The 23,877-nt window shown below is 41.0% G+C and overlaps 1 protein-coding gene across 12 annotated transcripts in view; it reads left to right on the forward strand.

The window, feature by feature from the left end:
- The window catches only part of PCDH15 (protocadherin related 15), a 441,732-nt gene that overhangs the window by 239,802 nt on the left and 178,053 nt on the right, over positions 1 to 23,877 (forward strand). For all 12 annotated transcript variants that reach the window (XM_033149148.1, XM_033149157.1, XM_033149155.1 and 9 more), the window contains 2 exons: positions 9,033 to 9,141; positions 17,074 to 17,186. In XM_033149148.1, coding sequence (XP_033005039.1) covers positions 9,033 to 9,141; positions 17,074 to 17,186 — 222 coding nt within the window. The remainder of the gene's footprint in view (positions 1 to 9,032; positions 9,142 to 17,073; positions 17,187 to 23,877) is intronic.

The raw sequence follows: 23,877 nt of genomic DNA on the forward strand, positions 1-23,877 counted from the left end.
ATAAGTGTGCTTCGCAAGCGGATAAGTTTTTAACCTGAAATTACATTAAAATGGCTATTTTACATAATGAAGCCTAAGTGTATCTTCTAACATTTAAAATGTGATGGAGGTTAAATAACTTGAGACTTTCAAAAGCAATCATCTTTCTTCCAAAATTTCTTTCAAAAAAGAAAAAGTTGTATACTTCAAGAAAAGAAAAGTTTTTACCTTAACACTTAAAACTTGGAAAATTTGTTGTATTAGTCCTCTGTTCTGGGGGAGAGGTGAGAGGGGGGAAACAATTGTTAATGTTTCCTTAACATTACATTATATTTTCATCCTGGTTTTTTGTTTGTTTTTGTTTTTTAAACCACTTAAAACCTATATGGCAGTCATAGAGGTGGCATCATTGTCAGTGGTGAGGATGACCAGGGACTGAAGCTCACATAGGTGAGACATTTGGGGGCAGTAGGGCCGTCGTAAGGAGATTGGCCGCCATGGTGCAACGATCCCTCGGCGCCCCCGGCGTGCTGCCTCTCCGCCTGCCTCCTCCCACGCTGGCTGCCCCTTGGGAGGGGGGGTGGGCGAGCGGGGGATGAGGGGCATGGCGCTGGAGCGGCGCGGGGCTTTGTGCGCCCTTCCCAGCGCTCCAGCTGGGGCTCCAGAGGGCGGCCGGCTTGCAGCTTGCCCGCTGGCGCGCGAGTGAGCGCCCGCCCGCCTGCCTGTCTGTGGGGGCGGGAGCGGGTTGGGGAGGGGGCTCCTGATATGCTGACAGGCTCGCGGGGGCGCCCCTGGGGGGCCAAGCGCCATGGCGTGCCGCACCACCCAGCCCCTATGACGAGACGGCTCTGGGGGGCAGTAATGCAGGAAGGGGCAAGACAAAGGGGTGGGCAAGTAGGCCTGGCAGCACTGCTATACACATGCAGCCCCCCAAGGGTGCAAGCGTGCTGGTTGTACGCGGCATCTGCTTTACTATCATGTTCTGTGCAGAGAACATACTTCCTAGGCAGTGTACAGGTGTACTGAAGCTTTCTGCTCTCTACATTGGGGGAGGGGAGCAACATAGCATTTCCTTCCCCTGTCCCCGCTCCTAATCATAAAGGGTTTTAAAAACTCTTTAAGTCACATTATCCCATTCCAGAAATTGATTTGGTGCTGGATCCTGATTGGGTATTCCCCAGGTCAGCTATGGCAGAGCACAGCCCTAGAAACTAACAAATTATATTATCCAGTTATAAATCTCAGTATGTAAATAGACCTCCTTTCTCCCACATAGAGTGGTACCTTGGGTTAAGAATTTAATTTGTTCTGGAGGTCCGTTCTTAACCTGAAACTGTTCAAAGCACCACTTTAGCTAATGGGACCTCCCGCTGCCGATGCGTCACCAAAGCACGATTTCTGTTCTTATCCTGAAGCAAAGTTCTTAACCTGAAGTGTTATTTCTGGGTTAGCGGAGTCTGTAACCTGAAGCGTATGTAACCCGAGGTACCACTGTATTGCTGCTCTTTCAGCTGAAATGATAGCTCTCCAGCATTTATCAATATAAGGACTCTGTACAATTTTCAGTATTGATTAAGCCCCTGTAGGTACCACTAATGCTTGCTGCAATGGAATTTCTGTGCAAAATATTTTGTGTGACAGATTTAGGCTTGCTAAAAAGTTGACATCAAATTTCTTTTCTTTTTTTGACATCAAATTCCCTTTTTTTGCAAAAATTAAGAAATCAGGAGAAGAGGAAATTATTGTGTTTAATTATTTTGATCTAGTGATGTGCATTCATATACTTTCATCATTAAATGTCATTTTTCACCATAAGTAGATTCTGAAATGACATTTAGATAAGGTGGTTTATGATGCCTTATCAACATGCTTCACTTCTAAAAGATTTCTCATCTTTGTCACAGTGCTGCCACTTGTGGAGATAATCATAATTCTACTTGCCAGGCTATCCTGTTAGACTGCAAACTGATTATTCATTAAAGGTTCAGGAAAGATGCTGTCTCACTGTATTATTGTCACAACATGAAGTGCTTGGTGTATGTTGGGGGTACAATTAACCATCCCCAAATCTGACCAATGTTGGCTTTGCCTAAAGTAAGTGCTAAACACAAATGCATGCATCACACCAAAAGAAATTGCCCCATTGAGACTATAAAACCGAAAACACAGAAATGGGGGAAAGCATGAATGTAGATTTCCATGTCATTACTAGCAGATATGAATAGATTAGCAGAAATATACATATTTCCAACCAACTGATATCCCGCTGGTTCCAGTTTGATATGAAGGGAGAAAATCACATGTGCATTGACTTCTACCATGAGCTAAAGGTAAAGCACCCCTGACAGTTCAAGTCCAGTCGCGAACAACTCTGGGATTGCGACACTTATCTCGTTTTATTGGCCGAGGGAGCTGGCGTTTGTCCACAGACAGTTTTTCTGCATCATGTGGCCAGCATGACTAAGTCACTTCTGGTGAAACCTGAGCAGTGCACGGAAATGCCGTTTACCTCCCCGCCAGAGCGGTACCTATTTATCTACTTGCACTTTGACATGCTTTTGAACTGCTAGGTGGGCAGGAGCAGGGACTGAGCAACAGGAGCTCACTCCATCGTGGGGATTTGAACCACCGACCTTCTGATCGGCAAGCCCTAGGCCAGGAACTAAACAGATCCAATTGAAGAATTTTATAGGTTTTCTTCCAGCCATCAGGGGCAGACCGGGGCTCTGTGAGGGAGCACCAGGAACCTAGCAAGGATCTATAAGTTAAAGGCTGCAATTCTGTAAAGGAGATAGAAGATACAGCCTATACCACTGAGCACCAGGCAAAGGTAGTGACCCATTACCCTCAGTTTATACCAAGCCTAACCTAGATATTTTAGACTGCTTGCCAAAGCCAGGGACTGAAGAAGCAGCCCCGAGAAAGTACATTATTTATTGTAAATGCCTCCTGCAGTGGCCTCTGAGCGGGATCTGGATTGCATCAGTCAGGGAGGGGAATATGACCCTTCCTCCTCCCCCCCCCACCCTGAGATCCCGCTGAAAATCCCCCCAAATTGCCATTTGCCTTGGGAGGGAAACTCCCATTGGCATGAATGGAAGCATCCTTTCTGATACAAATAACAGATTGGGCAGGGGACAAGTGATTGATTTTTGCTGGGACCATTTCAAGAGAAAAGGGGGTAAATCCTTCCTCCTCATGCAACATAATTCTAATGCCACAGTAGCTATTTAAAATGTATAAGCATCAACGTAGGAGGAGCTCTGCTAGATCAAGCCAATGACCCATCTAGCCCCACGTTAGGGGTTAGACTTAATGGCCCTTTTGGTCCCTTCCAACTCTACAGTTATTTGATCCTGTGATTCTGGTCCAGCACCCTATTTTCACTGTGCTGGCCAGCCAGATGCATATGCAAATCCCACAAGCAGGAGCTGAGTGTAATAGTGTTCTGCCCAATGGGGAGGCCTCAACCAGCATTCAGAGGCATAGTGTCTCTGACCATAGGCATAGTGACTAATAGGCATTGTAAGCCATGATGGCTGTGTTTTCCTTCCACTGTCAGAGGCACCATGCCTCTGAATGCACATTAATTGCTTTTACATAATGGACGTCACATGTAATTTGGATCTAGTAATTTCTCTCTGTGTGATGTGGATAAGTTCAAAGCAATGGCATGTTTATTATCCTGTAGGATCATGGTGCTGTGTGTGGATCAAAGGCCCTAAGCATTTGGAGTGTGATGGGGAAGAAAAAGAGGATTTGAGGGTGAAGCTCGTCCAGTTTCAAGAGAGCAATATGCCATGCTTCACAAGCTTTAGTAGTAGCTTGTCAAGTAAATTATTTTGCATCCGCCTCAGAATTCCCCATTTGCTTCCATCTTCAGAAAAGCCCATGTATGGCACTGCTATACTATGCACAGTCCTTGTGAAGGGCAGGAAGAATGTCAGGCAGGGGCAGATGTGCTTTCACCACTTTACACGCCAGGCTAAAGGTAACCTGGGAAGCGCTGCCCACTGAGTCAAGCCAAACATGGCAACAAGAAATGGGCGGTAAGGGTTGTCTAAGGCAAAACAAATGAAGTTGCCATGGCTTTCATAGTCTTCACAATGCCTGACTTAGCTGCTATGGCCTAAGCGTGGGTGATGCAAAAATCTCTTTCTTTTCTCATTTATTTATAGGCTTGTGTGTAGGCATTTGAACTCCTAATCATTAGCATAAATAATTAAAGTAAATCAGTTTCTTATAACCTATTTTATAATGTCAATGGCATTTCATGAGGTGAATTCTGAGCAAAGAACTTGTCTGTATGCCTGCATTATTTATTGTTAGCTGAGGAGTTAGCCTGCTGTCAGTTACAATGACAAGGGCATTACTGGGTATGGAAGTTTCTTTATAATTCAACATTTGATCCATATACTGGGGTTCCCTCCCTCCCTATTAAGCACGTAGGCTATATATTGGTACCTCAGGTTACAGACGCTTCAGGTTACAGACTCCACTAACCCAGAAATAGTATCTCGGGTTAAGAACTTTGCTTCAGGATGAGAACAGAAATCACACAGTGGCGGCGTGGTGGCAGCAGGAGGCCCCATTAGCTAAAGTGATACCTCAGGTTAAGAATGGTTTCAGGTTAAGAACAGACCTCCGGAACAAATTTAAGTTCTTAACCCGAGGTACCACTGTCAGCATCCAAAAGAACTTATAGCAACTAGATCTCACTGAGAGGGGCATACAAGGGGTGAATGTGTACCAGGTCCCATATCATCAGGAACCCAGATTCTTAGCTTTCATTAAAAAAAGCTCTTCAGAAAGTTATAAAATATACTCCAAAGACATCCCTAGCCCCATTGCTAGGGAGTCTTAATCACTTAATCACTGCTGATAAGAAATCAGAAGAAGGAATGTTGACCACCCCCTCCTGAAACTTGGGAGTGGGCCCTCCCAGAGGTGCAGAAAAATCAGGTGAACTTGGGTGCAGAAAGATACCAAGCTATGTTTATTTAAACTCCTCATGCTCACATTATTTCATTTGCTCCCCAATTGGGCTGCTTTTATGGAATAAAATACCATTGGGCAGCTTTGTTAGGTTTTCCAAATTGGTGGGCATTGCTGCCTCGAATGTATTGCATAGTTTACCTATGTGCTATGTGGCATATATTTATATCTTGCTTTTCCACCCAAGAGCACAAGGTTGTACACATGTTTCCCCTCGCTCTGCTTTAATATTTGCAACTAGGTAAACTGGGCTTAGTTAATATATGTACATAAGCAGTAGTAAAAGATAGAGGGGGTGAGGCAGTGTTAGCAGGATGGAGGGATCCCAATCCACATACAGTGTACTGGGCCCAGGAAATTCTCTTCGCATCTATGCCCTTGAATAACGGTCCTGCACCTAAACATAACAATAGCTTTTTAGACAGAGGTAAATAGGAATACATTTATTTTTTTTACATTGACTAACAGCAGTATCGTAATTCCTTTTGTAGTAGTGCAGCCTGTGCTTGTTTATTGGTGCAAAAACTATCTGATGTTAATTAACATACTTTCTTATGTTGAAACTTTTTGGACAAAATCCAATCACTTGCTTAGATCTCTCATGCTGCTACCAATGCCGAAGTGTTTAACATTGTCTGCAATGTACCTTTCTGTTTGCAGTGATAACACACACACACACACACACACTTTTAAAATGTTCATAAAAAACAATGTAGCACATAGTAGTTTTTTTAATGGCAAAGGCAAGTCAGCGAATGACTGATTTTTCACTGGTAGGACTCGGATTATATCTCCAGTTCACAGGAAACTCACAAATCTTGACAGCTGCAACAGACTCCTTATGCACCAGAGTCCCTTGAAGCTGCTGCAGTTGAGATCCGTCTTATACACTGCATTATTCATACAAATGCAGATATCTAGGGGACTACCATAAATGTGCAAAAAGCAGCTTAATGCCATATATAAACTGGACCAAACTGGAAAGCCTAGTGAACAAATTTTTACTACACAGCTGTTACTTGACAAATGCAATGTTACAAAGTGTGTAACAACACAAAGTGGTGTAACAACACCAACAGTGTATTGTCTTTAGTAGCTCCGTTCAGTGTTCCTATTTGGTTAACCAAAAAAGTTTTAACTAGTTTCAGCAGTTAATACCGAAAACAACATGAAACCCATTACACCAGTCATTTTTGTGGGCACAGGTTTTGTTTCATTCTGTTTTCCCTATGTAAGTCGTTGGAGACAGTACGGGGGGGGGGGATGCAAGAATTGCCTAGAGGCTACATGCCCACAGCAGGGGGTACTTTGAAGGCCACATGGAGCCTTTGATAACTGCCCCAATGAACATCACTTGCCTGGTTCTTTTACATATTTCTCATATGGTTGTTGTCCAGAATAGTTGGATTTTGGGGCACTCCCACCACATGTGGAGGTATGTGCCTTTGGAGGTGCATCCTCTCCAGCATTTTGGTGAAGTTCCTGGTTGTATTATCGCTAATTTTCTTGGCGTTAGGTACCACCTGTAGGTGAGTTTCAGAGTGAGTTTCTGGAGTGAGTCAGAATATGGATTTAAAGGGGGGGGGGGTTAGACCACAATCTGGTCCATTGAGTGGGGTTAATCTCATAGCCTGTATATCACCCTCCCATTGTTTTTTGATTGCATCTAGGAAGTTCGTGAGATTTTGGAGTAGTATTTTGTATATTGCAGATACCATCCCTCTGCCGTGTCCCTTTGTTGTTAGGATGAGGTTTTCGAAGGTTGTCAGGGGCCTAGTTGCTGCTGATTTTACTACTGGATTGTTTAAGAGGGTATGTAATACGTGATGTGTTAACCAGGGCATTTGGGTGTCTTCTAGTTTGTCTTGTATTTCTATAAAAATAACAAAGTGACTAGATTTTTAATTCTTTATTGGTGAAGCATTTGGTTACATCAGCTCCTAACATTCAAATGATTGACAACACTTCCTGCTAACTAGCTGTCTAAGGAACCTATGACTGCAGACGTGTCCCCCATCTCTGGACAGTTGGAGCAACAGTGTAGCCCTGCCACCCTGCCTTCTTAAACCCCCTTGTCTGACATGGTGTGCTCAAGCACCCAACAGCTCCAGCTGTTCCCATCACTTCAAGCAAGGAACAAGAAGACAGCAGAGGGCTCCAAATACTCTTTCTGGGAGCACCACAGGTCCTCCAAACCCCGAGACCTCCTGCAGCTCTTCTCCTGCCTCTTCCTCCACTACCTCTAGCTGCCTGGTCTCTTCCTGCTGACTCCCTACTTCCACCACCAGTAGCAGCTGCTTCGTGGGCAGCACAGAAGCCCACAAATCACTGGTCCCTTGCCCTGAATCATTCTCCTCCTCACCTGCCTTAGTTGCCCACAAATTTCCCCACTCCTTGGGCTCCTGCCCACCCCTGACATCAAAGCTCAGAAGCAGGTTCAAAGCTTCTAGAACACCCGCTTCACTTTGGACCACTTTGTGGAAGCCGCAGTTGGTTTGGGAGGAGGTCTTTTGTCAAAAGCGGGTGAGTGCCGCTAACTGTTCTGTTTTAGATTCCTGCTAAATACCACATTTAAGGGGAAATCGTGGATGATCTTTAATAAAACATATCAAATCCTCCAATAAAATTTAAATCTAACATTGTTGTGATAGGAGGTTGAAGTCTGCTAAGTTATAGCATATGTGTTCCAAAGTGGCACCTCTAAATAAGCACTTCACTGTTTATCTTCCTGTCATATTATGTGACAAGTATATAATGCCAAACTCAGAAACCTGCTATTTAAAATGGTTTGGTTTCCCCACATTCCATTTCTGAAATTTATGACTCATTTTCCATACATGCTTTGAATCACACCAAGCTATTCTTGAAGGGGTACGTGTGTGCGCATAAAACCCATGGGTTTTAAATCTTTTTTAAGGCAGTTCCTTTATGCAGCTGTACTGCTGCATTTTGACAGTAGCCTATATGTATTGCAACCGTGGGATTATAGTTAAAATGACTTCAGATTTAAAGCCTCTTTTTTTAATCTCTCCAATGTACCACCTGTTAAAGTAGAATGGGAGAAGTTTAGCCATAAATCAATCACATGCATAAAGGAAAGTTCTATCTGTCTGTAGGTGGCTCATGCCCCAGGCTATTTTTAATGTAGATTTAAGAACTGATGAAATATGTACAAGCAAATGATGATGATGATCTGTATTCATACAGTTTTTTAAAGGTTGTCACTCTCAATGAAATCTGTTCTTATCTGTGCCGCTGTTCAGTACAGCATTAAAACTGTTGTGGATACATTGAAGTTGGATGAAAACTAGAACATGGCATCAGTCTCTTTGATAAAATTGGAAGATTAGCCAATTTCTTACAGTCTAAAATACCTGCAGTCTAAAAACAGGGGTAAAACATTCAAAATGGAGGACAATGAAGAACGTAATGCCAGAGCTGTGGCACTAATCAGTTTTCTCAAATCAAATTGAAACCAATAGCCACAAAATTGCAGAAACTTCCCAGGAATGTGAAACCCATCAGAGCACTTGGGTGGAGGAGTAGGTGGCATATCTTTGCTCTCTTTGATGATGTAAACAAGATATGCGTCCTTATTCCAAACTTCAGATGCCTCAAACACAGACCTTGCTTACATCTGGGAAGCTAGTAGTAGCTCTCCTTCGAGAACTGATGTTGGAGCAAAAGACTTGCTTTGTGAGAGTATTGAACTGCCTCCTCCTATACTCAATTTGCACGTTTGTAAATAAACTCGAACGTTACAGGGACACCTTAAGTCTGCTTACCGAAGTGAACAAAACCCGGATAAGTGCTGAGTGCATATACGCATCCAACTGTGAACCAATAGAACATTTCCTGTTGGTTTCAATGGTTCTAGGTTGTGCCTAAAATGTAGGTTTAAAAGTATTGCAAAATGATATGCTTGTGCAACTATATTCCATCTGTCTACCATAGGACATTATTTTGTAGGGATTCGATACACAAGTTAACTTAGGTTACTGTTAAGTTGAACCCACTTTGTAAATATTCTGTTATAATGTGTTTAACTTTCATTCCAGGCACGTGTGAACCCAATCAATGTCACACCAACTATACAAGCTATAGATCAGGACCGAAACATCCAGCCTCCTTCAGATCGGCCAGGGATCCTCTATTCCATCTTAGTTGGTTGGTATTTGATTACCTCACTATCTTTTACAATCAAACACTGTATTATCAGCAGGCAGGCAAAGATTAAGTGGGGCGCAGAAACCTAATAACAGATTCCTGCTGAGTCTGGTGTGATAGCTGCTATTGTTCTAGGCAAGTGTTTTATTGTGCGGTTTCTTCTTGTGGTTGTTTATTCCAAATTGGATTGCTGCTGTTTGAAGATTTAGCTTTCTTTTGGAAGGGTTTTGTTTTTGCCTCAGAATAATGAAGCAATTACATTAGATGAATCCAATGAAATGCTTGTCCATATACATAGATTTTGCTGCTAGACTATGTTGCGCTGATAAAAGAAAAATAAGAGGCGTAACGACAACAAAAACCCCTTGTGTTTCTTTCTTTGGTTGCCATGATTTTTTCTCTGAACATAGGAAAAGTAGCTCATGAATAGTTCATAGGGTTAAGGGAGTGATAGTAGCTCAGCCATAAAGCTCATACTCAGGAGTCCTAAGTTCACTCCCTATAATTTCCAGTGAAAAGGGCTGGTTAGAGATGATGGGAAAGAGTTCAACCTGAGCTCCTGTAGAGCTGCTGTCAGTCCCAATAGGCAATATTGGGCTAGATCAGACATGGGGAACCTGTCACCCTTCAAATGCTGTTGGACTCCAACTCCTATCAGCCACAGCCAATGTGAGCAATCTTGAGGACTTATGGGGCTTATAGCTCAAAAGCATCTGGAGAGCCACACATTCCCCAGCTGTGGGCTAAATGGACCAATAGCCTATGTCCTTGTGTTCCTCAATTCCCCCTCCTCCATTTTAATCTTTTCCCAATTACTGTGGATAGCCAGTTATTGCAGCTTCTTCATCGGTGCACTGCTGGAGGTACCACAATTTCAGTAAGCTACCTCAAATGTTCCATTGCAATGGAATAATTAGAGAAACATCAACATTTGCACCGATGCAAATTTAGCTGCTCAGCACATGCTCAAGGGCATAAGTTGGTTGTTCACAAGACCACCTGCAGCATTGGGCATCATGTCATGTGTGGATGTGATGTTGCCCCAAAGACTTGATGCAGTAAGGAGAGATGGGAGGGCTAAGTTAAAGAGTGCTGCTTCATCTGTGGCAGAAGCCTCTGCAGCAGTGTAAAACTGGGCTGTCGGGTAAGTTTGAAACAAAGATAAACTACTAAATTGCATAGAGCTTATTCATGCTTGAACTGTCCAGTAACTGGGACACAGTGATTAACCTGAGATATAATAGGATTCTGGTATGTGTGTAGGAGCTGAGACTATCACATATAAAGATATTCCATTTGGAATTAAAGGTGGGTCATTTAATTATAGCAAAGGAAGGATTCTAAAGCAGGGTGGAATAATTTGAATGAAGGCGGTTTAAATGAATAATAGAAATCAAGACTTAAATAACTGGGTTGGCAGTGGGGAACTGATTTGAATAATTGATTTAAATCAGGTTTTCCATGTTATACACTGTTTGTTTTCTGAGCAAACTGTCTACTTTCTAGACAAACATGAGCACTAATTAGTTCCAGTTAAAGCATATTGGTTTGCAATTAAATAAAGGTTTTATAACACTGAGGAGTGTGAGATATTTATTCCACATGTGGAATATAACACTGAGGAGTGTGAGTGTGAGATATTTATTCCACATGTGGAATAAATATTACTCAAGTGGGTTCAGTAGTTGCTCCTAATGAGGTACAGGACAGAGTATCTTGGAACTTAAGGCCAATTGTGTTTTTGCAGTTCCTTGCTTCTTTTAGGAAACCCATACTGATAAACACAAAAGTACCTTATGTATTCCATCTCATTTATAATCCTTGATCTCAAAAATGATATATATTTCCCCAATGACCATGCAAGAACAAAACCAGTCTATTTGATGTGTTTCATAATAATAATAAAAAATCACAGATTCAGTTTTTAAAATTAAGTTTGCATTAAATTCAGATTTCAGATTAGGTAAGTTTTTTTATTAAAAAAAAAGAGACTGTATCGTGAATTTTTAAAGAATCCAATTCAAATTTTAAAAATCAAATTTAAAACTCTTGCTGTAGAGATTTTTGTTTTTGCTTTGACTTTTCTTCTTTTTCCTGTCTGTAAGATTGGATAATACCATCTGCAACATAATAAACAGTACATCGAGACACATAAATACAGTTCACCCAAATATTTAATTCTCATTGGTTGTATTGTTCAAAGTTTTCAAAACAGGGTTTCCAAAATTCTGCAGTAAAACTAGTATTATTAGGCCATCTGCTATATTAAGGCTGCAATCCTATACAGGGCCTCTGCTGATGGGGCTCATTAGGTGAATCTCATCCATAGGGCTGAATCCTATTCAAAAGCAGCAGCAACAGATTTCCACTTCTGCAGCACCACTCTGTTTCCTCTTCCCCACCCCTCCAAATCTTCCCCAGAGGGTTCCTCCAACTCAACAGGGAGCTGTAGGGAAAGGAGAGGAAGGGAAATTTCCATCTTGCTAGTGCAAGTCTCTTGTGCTAATGGAACAGGTGTGTTGGATACTGCCTACAGGTGTACCTGCTAAAGAGCCAGTGGGACTCATGGTCTTGATCCTTTGATGTCCTCAGAGAACCAGTCCATTCCAGTGCAAGTCAAAAGGCAGCAGAAGTAGTAAAGAAGTGGAAGTAATAAACATGGTATGTTGTGTAGTGAAAGATAACTGAATGAAGGTAACCAAGGGTAATCAAGCACCATTTCACTGGTGACTTGGAAGAAACATTTTATTAGGTTTAAATTCCTCACCAGGTTGTATGTCTGGTGAGGTAGGTTTAATAGCTACCTGGCTGAAGCAGGGTGCTTTGTTAAATACTGTATACAAAAATGGCTGCTCCTCTCAACATCTAGCCAACCTGGTGACTTCGAGATGTTGTTGGACTCTAATTTCCATCAGCCCAACTTAGCATGGCCAGTGGTGAGGAATGATGGGAGATGTAGTCCAACCATATTGGCATTGCCTGTAGTTTGTTTTGCTACTTTCAAGAACTGGTCAAGGACTCATTGTGAGCTTAGGAGAAGCCCAGAAATCCCAGCTTGAAGAATACTTTGGTTGTGAAAGTCTTTGGAAAGATATGGATGTCTTGAATTGTTCAGAGGCCATGTCCCAATACTCTGGCCTCTGACTGAATATAATGCCAGCCAGTAACTGTTAGCCAGTTCCCACCGTGTGCTCTGTTTCAAGGCAAAAGAAAAAGTGGTGGATGCTGGTTTTTTTTTTTCCAAAGTTGTTCTGTCAATGTGCTACAAACCATAAGCCTCCCGAGATTTGCTAGTAGGTGCTATGTCGTCATCCCAAACTACTGTTTATCATAGAGAGTTCTGTTTTTATCAGCTGAAGTGGCATTTCAGCAGCACTTCCTTTTATCAGAGCATTCCAATAGGTGTCTGAGCCCTAGGAGATGATCATTTAAAATGTGGAGAAGATTACAACCCCTCTTATCCTTACTGAGCAATTTACGTAATTGCACGTCTAAGTGATTCAAGTACATTTTTGTGATCTCTTTCATCTTCCTTGCCACATATCCAGTTGCCCTGTAAACACTTTCTTTCTTTCTTTCTTTCTTTCCTCATACATTTCTGCTTATTAGTTAAGCCCCTGTTGCTGTTCGGCTGTCTCATATCCTGATTGCTATAATATCATAGTATGTCATATTTTGCTAAGAATAACAAGAAAATGGAGATGAGCAGACAGTTCATTATGCCACAGCTGCATTTGTAGAGCAGGAACATTTCGGGCTTCTCAGTCCATTTGATGTACTAATTATGGTTGGCTTGGTGTATGTTCGCATTTCATCTAGCGTACGGCTGGTTCAGAAGCTGGAAAATCCCCCACGTGGAGAAGCCTCATGGAGGAAATAGCATCTGTCCCCAGCTGTGTCCATTGTTACAACTGCCACTTCTCCAGAGCAATTTGCATGGGTGCAGCGGCAAACGTTTCCGGCCACCACTCTTTTCTGTGTTATCATTGGGAAATGGCACCAGTTGAGTTTGTGGTGTGTGTGTGTTTAAATGATTTTGTAACATGAATAAATTATGGATATAGCATGACAAAGCATTAAAGAAGATAATGAAAAACAATTGTTTGTGGTGGAGGGGGAGAAGGATCAATGCTTTTCAAAAATATCAATATCAGATTGAAATAACATTATTATTATTATTATTATTATTATTATTATTATTATTATTATTAATTTATACCCTGGCTTTTCCAGTGACAGATTAAAAATTAGAACAGCTAAAATATAGGGCAAAAACAATGATTGAAACACATTTAAATATTGATAGAATTAAAAGTGTAGATATAAATCTATGAAAACCATATGAATAATTAAAATAAAAACAGCACTTCTAATGAAGTGAGGCCTTTTATTCCTCTGGTGTCAGACTATCCCTTCCAGGAAAGACTTAAAGGGGTAGTTCTCGTCTTTGAAGTCTAGCCATCTTGTTGCCTCTCAGTCAGCTCCTGCTTGTGTTTTGGGTTGTTTGTTTTTTGTTTGTTTGTTGTGTTTATACCCTACCTTTTCCTCCAAGGTAGCACACATGGTTCTCTTGCTCTTCATTTAATCCCCACAACAACCCTGTGAGGTAAGTTAGACCAAGAGGCAGTGATTGGTCCAAGTAGGCTTTATGACTGATTGGGGATTTGAACCCAGGTCTTCCTGGTCATAGTCGGGCACTCTAACCCAGGCATAGGCAAACTCGGCCCTCCAGATGTTTTGGGACTACAACTCCCATCATCCCTGACCACTGGTCCTATTAGCTAGGGATGGTGGGAGTTGTAGTCCCCAAACATCTGGAGGGCCAAGTTTGCCTATGCCTGCTCTAACCACTACTCCACACTGGCTACAACTACTAGCAGACACCTTTTCCTTATGAAAAGAAGAATGCTCTCTTTGTGGCCCAAGTTTGGGAATCTCTGTCTCAAGGGACTCTTGACTCACAGACTCAGGCTTCGACACAGGGCCTGGATACAGGTTCAGCATCTCTGCAGCTTACATGTTCTTCCCAATATAGCTAGTTCTTTCCCTCTGTTTCAGAGTCCTTGGCTGCTCTAAGAGCTGAAGAATGGAAGAGTGGGCAAAACCGAGCAAAGGGGGGGGGGGGTTGCATGAGTAGAACTCCCAGTTAGCTCCTATAACTGTGTATGCAATCTATTATATGTTTCTGATTTAAATTTGTCTATCTCTCTTTCTATCTGTAAATACTGGTGGAAATCCAGCAACTTGATTACAACGTATAGCTTCATCATTTATAAACTAATCTTTTCTGATGATCAATCCCTTCTCTGTGCCGTAACTTAACATTGCCAAGGTGACAAGCTTGAATCTAGATTGAAACTGTAGGGGGATATAGAATGAGTATTTTTCAAAACACAATTCTATAGTGAATAGTCAGCAATTAAATTAACCTTTATTTTAATTTTAAACTGTTAGACCTATCCATACAAAATTGAATAATTCAATCCCACCTTATCTAAGAAGTTAACTGTACCCAGAAATAGTCAGTACTTATGAAGGACTATTTCAGATGCTATTTCCTTTCCATGCTTGTATCCATGGAACTGCTCTGCATAACAGATTTTTCTAGCATCGCAACCGGCGGCCTTATTCTTGTCTGAATTTTAGCCACCAGACATACATACAGAACAATTGACTTACTGCTTTCGAGTATGCAATAGAATACAGCTGCTCTATTCCCTTTTCCATTTATTTAATTTTTACAATAGCTTGATAGTTTCCATTCACAGAAAGGCATGGCTTTCATGCCATATTCTGACAAAGACAATCAGGACTCATTTTAGCATACAATGTGAATTTCTCTAGGCTCTTTTCAAGGTTAGTCATCTCCACTGTTGGCAGTTCTGCAAAAAGAGAGAGGGGTAAGGGGAGGGAGAGAGAGAAGATTGAGTGGCAAATCTCCTACAGGATGAGATTTTCCTAACGGAGCCCACACTTCCTGTAAGCTTTGGTGGATACAGTAGTGTTTTGCAGCTGAAAACACACAATTTACAATAATGTCCATTTATTTCACTTCTGATTATAGTAGCACTAACAAAGGCCAGCATTACCAATCATTGTATTATTAATATTTTCAGTATATACATCCATGCACCCCTCACTCCATTCTGTGCTAGCTTTGCATTCAGCTACAACTGCGAGTTATTGGTTTATTAACATACCGCATCATGCACTTTTTCATAGGCTTTCGTTCCCTATGTGCATAGTAAGAAGCACAATTCCGAAAGAAGTTTGAATGTACTGATGCTGCACAGAGACATGGGCGTATATCTTTTCTGCCTGTTTTTTTCCACGTGTTCAGACCAGAGCCCACAATAGGTCTTGAATGTGTGATGTGAGGATTTCAGGCAAGGAGTTAAACTCTGACTACTACTCAGCTTTAGCCCAAGATATAAATTGCAGAGAAATCAGCTATACCAGCCAAGGAACCCATCTTACAATTATAGACCTATGATTATCACTGTTCCCTGTAAGAGCTTCTACATAAGGCCTGCTGCAGCTCTGATCTACTAGGAGACCTGCTCTTCCTGACTACAGAATCAAGAGCTGGAACTGATGCTGTAGGTACATCATGTCAGAAACACTGCTTTAGTATTCTTCCTTCTGGGGAGATCTAAAAGTCCATCTGGATAGAGAATGTGCCTCTTCCAGGGGTGTTGTGAAGGAACAGAATGTAGTATGTCTAGCTGAATGCAGGAGGGCTATTTGGTGTCCCTAAAACTAAGTGTACCGAAAAGGGTTTTATCAGAATGGTGTTTCACTTACCAACTCTAGGAAATGTTTAGCAGTTTGATGCAGCCTGGAATACGTTTCTTTACCGATCAAATCTCAGCAATCTACACTATCATTTTACAACTAGAAAAGAAGATCCTCTTTCTGAAATGGTACCACTCTGTATGAAAGACCCTAAAGACAGCGATGAAGATAACTCACTCTTTCCCCCTCTCTTATTTTTTGTGCGCAATGGATAGAGACATTCATCTGCTCTGTGCATGGGTGAGCTCTATACACAGATCTCCAGCACAGCGAGGGGTATAATTGTTAAAACGCCTAAGTGCAGATGCGCTGGGAGAGATGGGATTTGCTGCTGTAAAGTAATGCTTCTAAGAAATTGTTCTAGAAAATTGTTTCCTGCAGGAAAGAAGTAAGATTGTGTGAAAGTTCTCTCTCTTGTTACATTGCAAATAGTTGTCATCTTTATTCTTGTTTGCATTCAGAGTTGTTATTCCATCCCTCCCCTTGAACAAAAAAAGTATGTATGCATGCAGTAATAACATTTTTCTGCACTTTTCTCGTGTACAATTTTACAGCTTTTGGAAATGCCACACATATTCTATGTTGTAAGGAGTGAGAATGTTTCAGGAATGTTGGGGGGAATTACAGGGGGGAGGACTGTAGTTCAGTAAAGAAGCACATGTTTTGCATGCAGAAGTTCCACAGTTCAAGGACCAGAATCTCCAAGAAGGACTGGGACAGATTGCTGCCCTGGAACCCTGGAAAGGCCACTGCCAGTTGCTGTGGACCTTACTAGTTGATGTGGAACGATAGTTTGATTCCATATAATGGAGCTACCAATGGCTTGATATAAAAGCTGCTGATCAAGTCTTCTCCACTTCAAATATTAGCATCCTGGCATTTCTACTCATCTCTCTTTTATGAAAAAATAAAGTCTCTTGAGGCATCCCAAACCTATTAAACATGGTGATCAAGGTCAAAAAGAAAGAAGGGTTTTTTTGTACGCAGCTCTATCGAATATTCACACTATGGTATTCATTTATTTTTTTAATTATTCCTTTATTGATTATTCAAGTTAATATATATTTAAAATAAAGTTGTGATTTTCCATGCCGATCCTTCTTAATTATCTATTCAAACCTCGCTGTCTTTTTGCAGGGACTCCTGAGGATTATTCACAGTATTTCAGTATGAATGCGACAACTGCTGTACTCAGCCTCCTAAAGCCAATAAACAGGGATTTGCACCAGAAATTTGATTTGGTTATTAAGGTAATTTCAACTGAATTCCCATTTCCATGTGTTTGTACATTACTAAGTAGCAGTGTCCATGGAGAATGTGATGATTCCTTACACACACAAAAAGGGAACTGTCAGCTTATAAACCAAGATTCTTCTAGCAGTAAGGTGTAAGTTTAATTCAATGCCATATTAGAAGGAACTGATCTGTATCATTGTAATTGCTTTGACAATAATGTTGGCATGGGAGAAAACACACTGAACTTGGCATCCAGCAGACATTAGCTGGCATTTAGTTTCACTTCATTGCATTCAGTGAACCTTCTGTCCCAAGTTGGTCTTCTCCATTCTGATGCTTTGGATTAAAATTCTCATCATTCCTGACCATTGGCCATGCTGGCTGGGGCTGATGGGAGTTGCAGTCCAAAATATTTGGATGGCACCAGGTTAGGGAAGGCTGCCCAATGTTTATGCATATTAACTCAGAAGTAAGTCCCTCTGAGATGAATTTTACTTGTAGCCCAAGTAAATATGTACAGGATTACAACCAAAATAAAAATTAACTTTTGCTGGGTTGTCCCTGAAATATTTGTTACAAAATGTAATTTTTACAACTACCTTTATATATTGCAGTGAATTTTACTGACCATAATTCAATACAGAGTTAGGCATTCTTAAGCCAGTCAAAGGACTTCCCCACGCCTAACGTTAGTCTCTTGTGGCAACCATGTTTTGATTTTCTGTCTTGAGGAGCTGTGTTTTTCAGAGAAAATACGCACCCCAAGCTTTGTCTGAGACATGCCTGAATACATTTTTTTCTTTGACATTTATAGATTTGATTTCATGTGGAAGACTGTGTGGGATTTAAAAACTCAATATTTTAAGTAACAAGCTAGAAGTGAAAATTGCTTCATTCATTCCGTAGAGAGGCTTAGCTTGCAATTCTGTATATTCTTAGTTGGGAGTTAGTTACTCTGAATTCAATAAGACTTATTTTGAGTAGACATACATATGATTGCAGCTTCAGGCAGCCAAAAAAGATAGCACTTTTTTCTGTTGCCACCTCACCATGGGCTCTGAGTGCTTGTCAGAGAATCCAGCCTACCATAGATATTCTTGCTTTATGAAAAGACACTGAAATCAAGGTTGCTGACAAAATGGAAGTTAAACAGTTCATTGTAACTTGGGATTTCCCCCTGCAGACAACCATGAAGAATCTCATTCTGAATGTAGTGGGAACAGTTCTTACCTGTGCCCACTCTGAGGCTGCAGTCCTATGGTCCCTGGGATTATATCCAAGAGGCCATGGGGTGTTTTTATCTCCCTCTCCAACAAGAGGGAGAGGAGGGGGCATATCCTTTAAGAGAGATCTCCAACCTTGTGTGTGGTTTGGAAGGAAGCTTGGCTCCAAATTATTCATAGCATTCCTAGTCTCCCAACATGATCCCCAAATGAGGCAATGGTCCTGAAGTCACAATGTGTATTCCCCCTGTCAATAGTAAAGGGAAGAAAGAGGGGGAGCACTTTTCCTTGCTCCTTTATACACTGCCACTACACAACCAGCAGCATTTTGCTTTCATTGCTCTCTCCCCATAGATCCTATAGTAGGATTGTTTTGTTCTTTTATCAACCATATGCTCTACTAGTTTGCTTCCATATGAATATTTGTTAAGGAATGTGACAACTTTTGATGCCACTAATTATAGGGAATTTATTAAACAATTCATTTTCATGCCTTAGTTGTTAGACTACTTCTCTTATTTGAATGCTTCAGGTGTGCATAGATGTTAGTTAAGACAAATGCTTTCACACATTTGAGTGCTCAGACCCACATTCTCAAATACCTGTTAGTTTTTACTGGAAAAAAAACAACTGGGGTTGGTACTAAGTAACTCTACAACAATCTTAAAAAACAACAACACAACCCACCAATTTCCCATGGCCACATTGTAGTACCTCAATAACTGGCTATATTATTAATGGAAATTTTTACAGGCATTATTAGATTCGAATTACCATGGTTGGTGAGCAGTTGAGTGGATAATAAGCAAGGGTATCAATCTGTAAGACTAATAATATGCCACATGCTTGAATAGTATCATTTAGCACAACAGTGTCGAAAGTTCCATTAAGCTGGCAAGATGTGGCAAATTTGCTTATCTGGGCTTGTGTTTTGTAGTGTGTAACTCAACAAAATATCTCTGTTTATATCTGAATGCAAACCTATTCAGAAAGCCAAGTAGCACCAGCATTAATAAGTTTTCTGTACAAATGTTAATGATACTGCCCCCCAAAAAATTTACCCATCCATTTCCATCTTAAAGTCTTTATCCTTATCTTGGGGAAAGCTGCTTCCCTACTTCCATTACCAGTTGACCCCTTGAATTTATACTTCATGTGATAAATTATTTTGGATGAATTTTCTGTTATATTTTTGTAAACCTCTGCTGTAGTATTCAGTGAATGAATAGTGCTATAATTGTGTTGAAAAGCAGATGTGTAAGCTCACTTTCAATGCTTTCTATGTTAGGAATTATACTTACTAACAGTAACAGATATTTCAATTAACCGAGTGCCAATCCTTATATAGGCCAAATAGAAGTGTGTGTGTGTGTGTGTGTGTGTGTGTGAGAGAGAGAGAGAGAGAGAGAGAGAGAGAGAGAGAGAGAGAGAGAGAGAAATGGTCTGACAAATCTGAGCATACCAAGAGGTCATGGAATGCTGACTGATTGTTGGACGGGATGGAGGTAAGGAACAAAGGAGTGGAGTATCCTGAAAGGAAGAACGTGTCAAGCAGCTAGTAATGACTGGAGTACACTGCAACATTTTGTTGCAGATCCCACTTGTATTATTCTTAAGATAGTATAGAATCATTCTGAGCCTTCTGTGAAGGGTCAATCACCCATAAAGTGAGGTTGCCTAACTTAGCCAGTTGATCTAGGCCTAGGGTATCATGGAATGTTAGGAAATTGTTAGCTCCTTAATTTATTTATTTTAATTTATTTTTTACTCTTGGAGTAGTGCCTGTATGCTTTTCTGTCATATATACCAAAATAACCTGGCCAGCTTTGGGGACTGTGCACCTTGACTTGTTCTATCTCAAACAGGAAAATGCCTTGGGCCAGCCTGGGATGATGGATAGCCTGTGTGGAATGCAGTGAAAGCTGCTCTATCACTGCAGCCCTGATCCTAAGTAGGAGAAACATGTTACCTCAGCTGAATCAGCCCATGAATGCATGGTGTCATGTACTAACACATCAATGTGGGAGCATGACAAACTCCCAGGCTATTAGCAGAGAGCAAAAACCACAACACAGAATGAAAAAGCCATACTGAACTAGCATCTTGTTTTATAATAAGGGCTTACATAGATTGGTGAAAATTTTGCTACTGTGTTGCAGCCAACAAATTGCAAAACATGGTAAGAGTTTCCATTACAATTCTGTTCAACAATGTGTGTGTGAACTGTGCTTTGCTTTGATAATCCATGATTATTATGTGGGGCTGCGAAGGGAAAAGGCAGCGAATTTTTTTTAGCTCCTTTCCCATTGCAGCTTTAGGTCCATGAGGGATTCCTGAACTTGGTTAGTAACAATGACCCCTACTTAATTGCACTGGTTACCTAATTAAGGTTGGTTTTAGTTGAGTAGTGAGTGAGGTAAACTGAAGGAACAGGTGCAAAGGACTGCTTTGCAAAGGAGGGCACCCTGCCTGCTTATTGTGAAAGATATAAAGGCAGAATCACTAGACTGGAAAGGATATTGCTTGTGTCTCTATTGCTTGTGTTTTAAGGCTACCAAATTTCCTTAATCAGATTGATTAATCTGACCTCTGATTATTATTGTTAATTTGTACAGAGCCATCACTATGCAGAGTCCAAGAGAACAACTCGATGCCCTAAAATCCAACATAGGGAAAATAACACAGGAAGAGTAAAGAAGCAGAGGCAGTGATAAACTAGGCAAAAAATATGCATTTGACATATGCTCTTGCTTGATTACAGGCTTAGTTTCAGTAAGACATGAGAACTAAGGGGGGTTTGCCCAAAGGCTTGACAGAAAAGTTGGGTTTTGAAGAGGGATTTGATGGAAGTAGGAGAGGTGTCCTCATGCAGAAGTTCTGGGAGGCACTTCTGAGCATGTTAGGCAGCAAGAGAGAGAGATGATTTGAGCACATGTTAGCTTTTATATGTCTGCAGCGAATTTAATAATAATAATAATAATAATAATAATAATAATAATAATAATAATAACAATAATAATAATTTATTGCTTTTACCCTGCCCATCTGGCTGAGTTTCCCCAGTCACCTTGGGCAGCTTCCAACAAGAGATTAAAAATACATTAGAACATCAGTGATTAAAAACTTCCCTCAACAAGGCTGCCTTCAGATGTCTTCTAAATGTCAGATAGTTGTTTATTTCTTTGACATTTGATGGGAGGGCGTTCCACGGGGCTGGCACCACTACCGAGAAGGCCCTCTGCCTTGTTCCCTGTAACTTTGCTTCTCACAGTGAGGGAACCGTCAGAAGGCCCTCGGCACTGGATCTCAGTGTCTGGGCAGAACGATGGGGGTGGAGACACTCCTTCAGGTATACTGGGCCAAGGCCATTTCGGGCTTTAAAGGTCAGCACCAACACTTTGAATTGTGCTCGGAAATGTACTGGGAGCCATTGTAGGTGTTTTAAGAATGGTGTTATTTGGTCTCAGCGGCCACTCGGCAGCCTCTCTCTACAACATACCGGTACCTATTTAGTTGAATGTACTGTGAGGTCCAAAAGGGCCTCCTATGATTGAGTTATGGCTGGGCATCTTGCTGTGCACCTTAGTGGCAGGGGTGGGTTGTGTCATGGTTCCTATCTTTGAGAAAGTAGCTGAAGAGAACTGTTGTTGCTGTTCCATTAGGTAGATTAGCACTGTGGGTAAAAATATGTGCTAGGTACTTAGAATATTCAGAAACCAGCATAATAGAACTGTTGGCATATAGGCTAGTTTTAGAGAAGAAAGGCCCACTAATGAACAGTTCTTACATCTTGTCGCCCTTAAATATGCTCCGGATATATATAGATATATTATATTCAGCTTTTGTTGACCCTTCTGTTAGCATTTTATCTTATTAGTAAAGGCAGAAAGGTATAAATTCAGCCAGATGAATATTGATTGGAGACTTTTTGTTTCTTATCAAAGCACAAAACTTCCTTCAAGGTCAGGCTTGAAGAGCAATAAAAGCATTCCACCCTGATCTCAGGAGGCATTTGGCAAGGGTAACTTTTGCGAGAGGCAGTGAAGGATAGGCGTGCCTGGCGTGCTCTGGTCCATGGGGTCACGAAGAGTTGGACACGACTGAACGACTGAACAACAACAACTTTTGTCCCAAATTTTTATTTAAATTCTTTATAAATATCATATAGCTTCTGATTTGTTGAATAATCAGTTATTTCCTTTCACTGTCCTAGACAAGAAAATGTAACTTTTTGTTATGTGCAGTTGTGTGTCAATCTCCAGTAGGTCTGAATTGGTAATTGAAACGTTTCAGTGCATTCCTTAGTTGTGAACATTAAGCACACACTTCTCTACTGTAGTGTCCTCCATTAGCAACCTGGGTATTTACTGAGTGGCAGTTTGATAGGCAATATTCAATTAGCCAACAGATCAGAAATGAAATGGGTATCTTCAAACAAAACAATAAATAAAAGCAGAATTCTCAGTACACCTGATGCAATGCCTTCATTTTTGGAGAAGCAAAAGTCGATGTGGTTCTCCCTGCTCTTACTAACCTCAAACCAAAGACCAAACTCAGCTTCTTTAAACTGGCCATGTCTTTGGTTAGACTGGCAATGTCTCTTTCCTTACCAAAAGCAGCCATGGGCAGTCCCAGTCTCAGTCAGAGCAACACCATGGTGGGATCCCAAACAGGATTAGGACCACTGTTTTCCCACTGGAAATTGACACCCCCATCTCACATCTGCTACTTGTCCCCCTGAAATGTGCACCATCTCTCCTCCACTGCAGTTTTCGTATTATATTATTCAACAACCATTAATTCTATGTTTTGGACTCTAAATGTCCTTCTTGCTTTATAATTACTTGACACAGTCACTTGTTCCTTGCTGGTGTTTAAAATGTTGGACAAATAAGGAGAGGTATAGAATTACATCATTTTGTGTATTGCATTATTTCTTATCCTTTGCTGATACTGTAGGCTACCTCTGTTGGCCAAAATGTCCAAGAACTTTAAAAAATCAAGGATGGGGAATCTAAGACCCTCCAGATATTGTTGGACTCGCTCCCATCTGCCCCAGAAAGCATTGGCAAAATTGAGGATGATTAGAGTTGCAGTCCTGGAGTTGCCACAGGTTCCCTATCCGTGATTTAACTGCTTCTTTTCTTTGTGAGCTAATTACAGGGAAGTTTGAAGGCAAATACAACTAAAATGCTATACACTTTCCTATTCTGGCACTTTTATTGAAGGAGATCTCAGCTTTCTAAAAACAAAACAAAACAAAACAAAACAAAAATCCCTTAGGCCTTTGCTGCTGTTGATGCCTCATGTGGAAGGAGAACAACATGATTATGTCATTCCTGCCCTGTGTATGATAAGTCAGCCCATAGTATTGGGTCCAGATAATTTTGCCCTCCTATGGCACAAGGAAAGGGAGATGTCTGGATCAGCACTGAATTTGGGCTTCAAGAAAAGAGTATATATATTTAACATAGGTGTCTGT

Source organism: Lacerta agilis, chromosome 5, assembly GCF_009819535.1.
Source record: "Lacerta agilis isolate rLacAgi1 chromosome 5, rLacAgi1.pri, whole genome shotgun sequence".
Taxonomy (NCBI): domain Eukaryota; kingdom Metazoa; phylum Chordata; class Lepidosauria; order Squamata; family Lacertidae; genus Lacerta; species Lacerta agilis.